Genomic DNA, 6000 nt, shown 5'->3' on the forward strand with positions numbered 1-6000 from the left:
TCCTTAGGGTTGCAAGTCAGAGATGTTTGAGCAATTGTAGAACAATAATTCTGCATATAAGTTAGCTAAACAGGGTGACAATATACAGCTTTGTCTTACTCCTTTCCCAATTTTGAACCACTCAGTTGTTGCATGTCCTCTTCTAACTGTTACTTCTTGCTTGCATACAAGTTTCTCAGGGGACAGATAAGGTGGTCTGGTACTCTGATCTCCTTTAGAATTTTTCACAGTTTGTTGTGATCCAAACAAAGACTTTATCATAGTAAATGAAGCAGAAGTAGATGTAGATGTTTTTCTAGAACTCCCTTGCTTTCTCCATGATCCAGTTAATGGTTGCAATTTTATCTCTGGTTCCTCTGCCTCTTCAAAACCCAGGTTGTACATCTGAAAGTTCTCTGTTCATGTGCTGCTGAAGCCTAGTTTTAAGGATTTTGAGCATAACTTTAATAGCATGTGGGCTTCCCAAGTGGCACAGTTGGTTAAGAATCTGCTTGCAGTGCTGGAGATGTAAAAGTTGACGGTTCAATTCCTGGGTCAGGAAGATTTCCTGGAGAAGGAAATGGCAACCCACTCTAGTATTCTTGCCTGGAAACTTTCTCAGACAGGGAAGCCTGGCAGGCTTCAGTCCATGTGGTCACAAAGAGTCGAACATGGCTGAGTACACATGCACGCACCTTATTAGCATTTGAAAAGAGCACAGTTGTTTGGAAGTCTGAACATTCTTTGGCATTGCCATTCTTTGGGATTGGAAAGAAAAGTGACCTTTTCCAGCCCTGTGGCCACTGCTGAGTTTTCCAATTTGGCTGGTATATTGAGTGCAGCACTTTAGCAGCAGCATCTTTTAGGATTTGAAATAGTTCCCAGGTCGAATTTTATCACCTCCACTAGCTTTGTTCATAGTAATGCTTCCTAAGGCCCACTTAACGTCACACTCCAGATTGTTCAGCTCTGGGTGAGTGACCACACCATGGTGGCTATCTGGGTCATTAAGACCTCTCTTTCATAGTTTTTTGTATATACTTGTAACTTCTTAATCTCTTCTGCTTCTATTAGGTCCTTACCACTTCTGTCCTTTATCGTGCCCATCCTTCAGTGAAATGTTCCCTTGATATCTCCACTTTTCTTGAAGAGATCTCTAGTCCTTCTCATTCTAAGGCCTTCTTATCTCATGTGCTATTCTCTGCATTCTGCTGAGTATATCTTTGTCATTTCCCTTGCCCTTCACTTCTCTTCTTTCCTCAGCTATTTGTAAAGCCTCCGTAGACAACCACGTTGCCTCCTGTGATGAAAAGGACTTTTTTTTTTTTTTTTTTTGGTATTAGTTCTAGAAGGTCTTCATGGAACTGGTCTACTTCAGCTTCTTCAGCATCAGTGGCTGGGGCATAGACTTGAATTACTGTGACGTTGAATGGTTTGCTTTGGAAGTGAACTGAGATCATTCTGTTGTATTTGAGATTGCACCCAAGTACTGCATTTTGGTCTCTTTTGTTGACTATGAGGGCCACTCCATTTCTTCTAAGGGATTCTTGCCTACAGTGATAAATACCATGGCCATCTGAATTGAATTTGCCCATTCTTGTCCATTTTAGTTCACTGATTCGTAAGATGTTGATTTTTCACTCTTTCCATCTCATGCTTGATCATGTCCATGTCATGGAACTAACATTCCAGACTCTATGCAGTATTGTTCCTTACTGCATTGGACTTTACTTTCACCACCAGGCACATTCACTACTGACTGTCATTTCTGCTTTGGCCCAGTCACTTCATTCTTTCTGAAGCTATTAGTAATTGCCTTCCACTCTTCTGCAGTAGCATACTGACAACTTCTGACCTGAGGGGCTCACTTTCCAGTGTCATATCTTTTCACCTTTTTGTACTGTTCATGACGTCCTCTGGCAAGAATACTAGAGTGGGTTGCCATTTCCTCCTCCAGTGGAGCACAATTTGTCAGAACTCTTCACTGTGACCCACCCATCTTGGGTGGCCCTGCACAGCATGGCTCATAGCTTTATTGAGTTATGGAAACCCTTTCACCACAACAAGGCTATGATCCATGAAGGGATATTTAGTGATTACACATATATATCTATAAGTATTGCTTATAATGGAGTGTATGTGTACTGATAAATATTTGGACACTCACATAACATATCTATATTACACATATTACTTTTAATCTAGTATTTTATGGGAGCAGAGCTTCCTGGTCATTCTGATTTGCATCTGTGAACAGCTTCAATGTGTTTCCCTGCTCGTCTCTTCCATACTGTATTTGAAAAGTTTTCTATTGATAGACTTTCAGATAATGTTAAATTTTTACTTACATGAACCAAGAAACTTCCAGATATTCAAGCTGGATTTAGAAAATGCAGAGAAACCAGATATCAAATTGCCAACATCCACTAGATCAGAGAATAAGCAAGGAATTCCCGAAAAGCATCTACTTCTGCTTCATTGACAATGCTAAAGGCTTTGACAGTGTTCTTAAAGAAATGGGAATACCAGACCACCTTACCTGCCTCCTAAGAAACTTGTATGCAGGTCAACAAGCAACAGTTTATTCAACATAGTTCTGAAAGTTTTGGCCACAGCAATCAGAGCAGAAAAAGAAATAAAAGGAATCCAAATTGGAAAAGAAGAAGTAAAACTCTCACTGTTTGCAGATGACATGATCCTCTACATAGAAAACCCTAAAGACTCCACCAGAAAATTACTAGAACTAATCAATGACTATAGTAAAGCTGCAGGATATAAAATCAACACACAGAAATCCCTTGCATTCCTATACACTAATAATGAGAAAACAGAAAGAGAAATTAGGGAAACAATTCCATTCACCATTGCAACGGAAAGAATAAAATACTTAGGAATATATCTACCTAGAGAAACTAAAGACCTATACATAGAAAACTATAAAACACTAGTGAAGGAAATCAAAGAGGACACTAATAGATGGAGAAATATACCATGTTCATGGATTGGAAGAATCAATATAGCGAAAATGAGTATACTACCCAAAGCAATTTATAGATTCAATGCAATCCCTATCAAGCTACCAACAGTATTCTTCACAGAGCTAGAACAAATAATTTCACAATTTGTATGGAAATACAAAAAACCTCGAATAGCCAAAGCTATCTTGAGAAAGAAGAATGGAACTGGAGGAATCAACCTACCTGACTTCAGGCTCTACTACAAAGCCACAGTTATCAAGACAGTATGGTACTGGCACAAAGACAGAAATATAGATCAATGGAACAAAATAGAAAGCCCAGAGATAAATCCACGCACATATGGACACCTTATCTTTGACAAAGGAGGCAAGAATATACAATGGATTAAAAACAATCTCTTTAACAAGTGGTGCTGGGAAATCTGGTCAACCACTTGTAAAAGAATGAAACTAGAACACTTTCTAACACCATACACAAAAATAAACTCAAAATGGATTAAAGATCTAAACGTAAGACCAGAAACTATAAAACTCCTAGAGGAGAACATAGGCAAAACACTCTCTGACATACATCACAGCAGGATCCTCTATGACCCACCTCCCAGAATATCAGAAATAAAAGCAAAAATAAACAAATGGGACCTAATTAACCTTAAAAGCTTCTGCACATCAAAGGAAACTATTAACAAGGTGAAAAGACAGCCTTCAGAATGGGAGAAAATAATAGCAAATGAAGCAACTGACAAACAACTAATCTCAAAAATATACAAGCAACTCCTACAGCTCAACTCCAGAAAAATAAACGACCCAATCAAAAAATGGGCCAAAGAACTAAATAGACATTTCTCCAAAGAAGACATACAGATGGCTAACAAACACATGAAAAGATGCTCAACATCACTCATTATCAGAAAAATGCAAATCAAAACCACAATGAGGTACCATCTCACACCAGTCAGAATGGCTGCGATCCAAAAGTCTACAAATAATAAATGCTGGAGAGGGTGTGGAGAAAAGGGAACCCTCTTACACTGTTGGTGGGAATGCAAACTAGTACAGCCACTGTGGATAACAGTGTGGAGATTCCTTAAAAAACTGGAAATAGAACTGCCTTACGATCCAGCAATCCCACTGCTGGGCATACACACTGAGGAAACCAGAAGGGAAAGAGACATGTGTACCCCAATGTTCATCGCAGCACTGTGTATAATAGCCAGGACATGGAAGCAACCTAGATGTCCATCAGCAGATGAATGGATAAGAAAGCTGTGGTACATATACACAATGGAGTATTACTCAGCCATTAAAAAGAATACATTTGAATCAGTTCTAATGAGGTGGATGAAACTGGAGCCTATTATACAGAGTGAAGTAAGCCAGAAAGAAAAACACCAATACAGTATACTAATGCATATATATGGAATTTAGAAAGATGGTAACAATAACCCTGTGTATGAGACAGCAAAAGAGACACTGATGTATAGAACAGTCTTATGGACTCTGTGGGAGAGGGAGAGGGTGGGAAGATTTGGGAGAATGGCATTGAAACATGTAAAATATCATGTACGAAATGAGTTGCTAGTCCAGGTTCGATGCACGATACTGGATGCTTGGGGCTGGTGCGCTGGGACGACCCAGGGGGATGGTGTGGGGAGGGAGGAGGGAGGAGGGTTCAGGATGGGGAACACATGTATACCTGTGGCGGATTCATTTTGATATTTGGCAAAACTAATACAGTTATGTAAAGTTTAAAAATAAAATAAAATGAAAAATGAAAAAAAAATAAACTGAAACAAGCAACAGTTAGAACTGGACATGGAACATATATGTATATATATGTGTATATGTATATGATATATACATATATGTATATATATGTATGTGTCTCATATATATGTGTGTGTATGTATATACATATATATATACATATATGTGTATATATATGTCTGTCTCATTTACACATGTTTTACATGGGTCAAAGAAAGTCATGTACAAGGAAACAGAGAGGAAAAGAGCAATGCTTTTTGTGATGAAGGAAATAATTACTACTTTCTCTGTTTCTATCTACAGAGGAAGAGAACTTCCAACAGTCCTCTGTGCATTTCTGATAGGGTCCTACATACACATGTTCAAAACAAACTCCTTCTTCACCGCCTTCCACTTCAGCACTCCAAAACCAAACTGGTTGTCACCCGCTGTACAGTATGTCAGTAGTAAAATGTATCACTATCCATTGTGTCAGAATGCTTATGTCTTTTGTTGCTGCTGTTCAGACACTAAGTCGTGTCCGACACTTTGCCACCTCATGGACTGCAGCATGCGAGGTTTCCCTGTCCTTCACTGTCTCCCAAAACGGTGTTCGCCTTTTTTATGGTCCAACTCTCACATCTGTACATGACTACCAAAGAAACCATAACGTTGACTATATGGACCTTTGTCGGCAAAGAGATGTTTTTGCTTTTTAATACACTGGGTAGGTTTTTTATACAGCATTGCCTTTTAATGTGGCTATCACCAATGATTCAGGAAAAAATTAAAACAAAAAAAAAACTTGGGTTTAGAAACTGTGGAGTACAGGCATAGATTGTGACATTATAAGCTGTCTTATTATACTAGTTTATTAAAATACCTGTAGACATGACTGAGCAACTTCACTTTCACTTTCATGCGTTGAAGAAGGAGATGGCAATCCACTCCAGTATTCTTGCCCGGAAAATCCCAGGGACAGGGGAGGGTGGTGGGCTGCTGTCTTTGGGGTCGCACAGAGTCCGACACGACTGAAGCGACTTAGCAGCAGCAGCAGCGTAGTAAAATTACACAGCTTTTATTAACAATTAAAATGTAGCATTTCAATTTTCCTGTGTTTCTTTTAGAACTGTGGCTAAGCAGTATTGTCAAAAGCCATACCGTGGAGAAAAGATATACCAAGAAACTCACCATTAACAGACCTGATTCAAGAAGGAAAAAATCTGTTTTTATCCCCTTTTGTGATGGATTAAAACTTCAGTCTCACAAAGCAAAAATAAATCCTGTGAGTGCAAGTA

At 38.9% G+C, this 6000-nt stretch overlaps 1 protein-coding gene across 1 annotated transcript in view; it reads left to right on the forward strand.

Moving 5' to 3' along the window:
- LOC147343800 (disintegrin and metalloproteinase domain-containing protein 18-like) overlaps positions 1 to 6000 on the forward strand; it is a 151176-nt gene extending 145176 nt beyond the window's left edge. Inside the window, exon 24 of the mRNA XM_086380426.1 lies at positions 5830 to 6000. Within this exon, the coding sequence (XP_086236552.1) occupies positions 5830 to 5841 (12 nt within the window). The 3' untranslated portion in view covers positions 5842 to 6000. The remainder of the gene's footprint in view (positions 1 to 5829) is intronic.

Source organism: Bos grunniens, chromosome 27 (assembly GCF_055505025.1).
Source record: "Bos grunniens cultivar Pamir isolate PY7600 chromosome 27, Bosgru_T2T1.0, whole genome shotgun sequence".
NCBI lineage: Eukaryota > Metazoa > Chordata > Mammalia > Artiodactyla > Bovidae > Bos > Bos grunniens.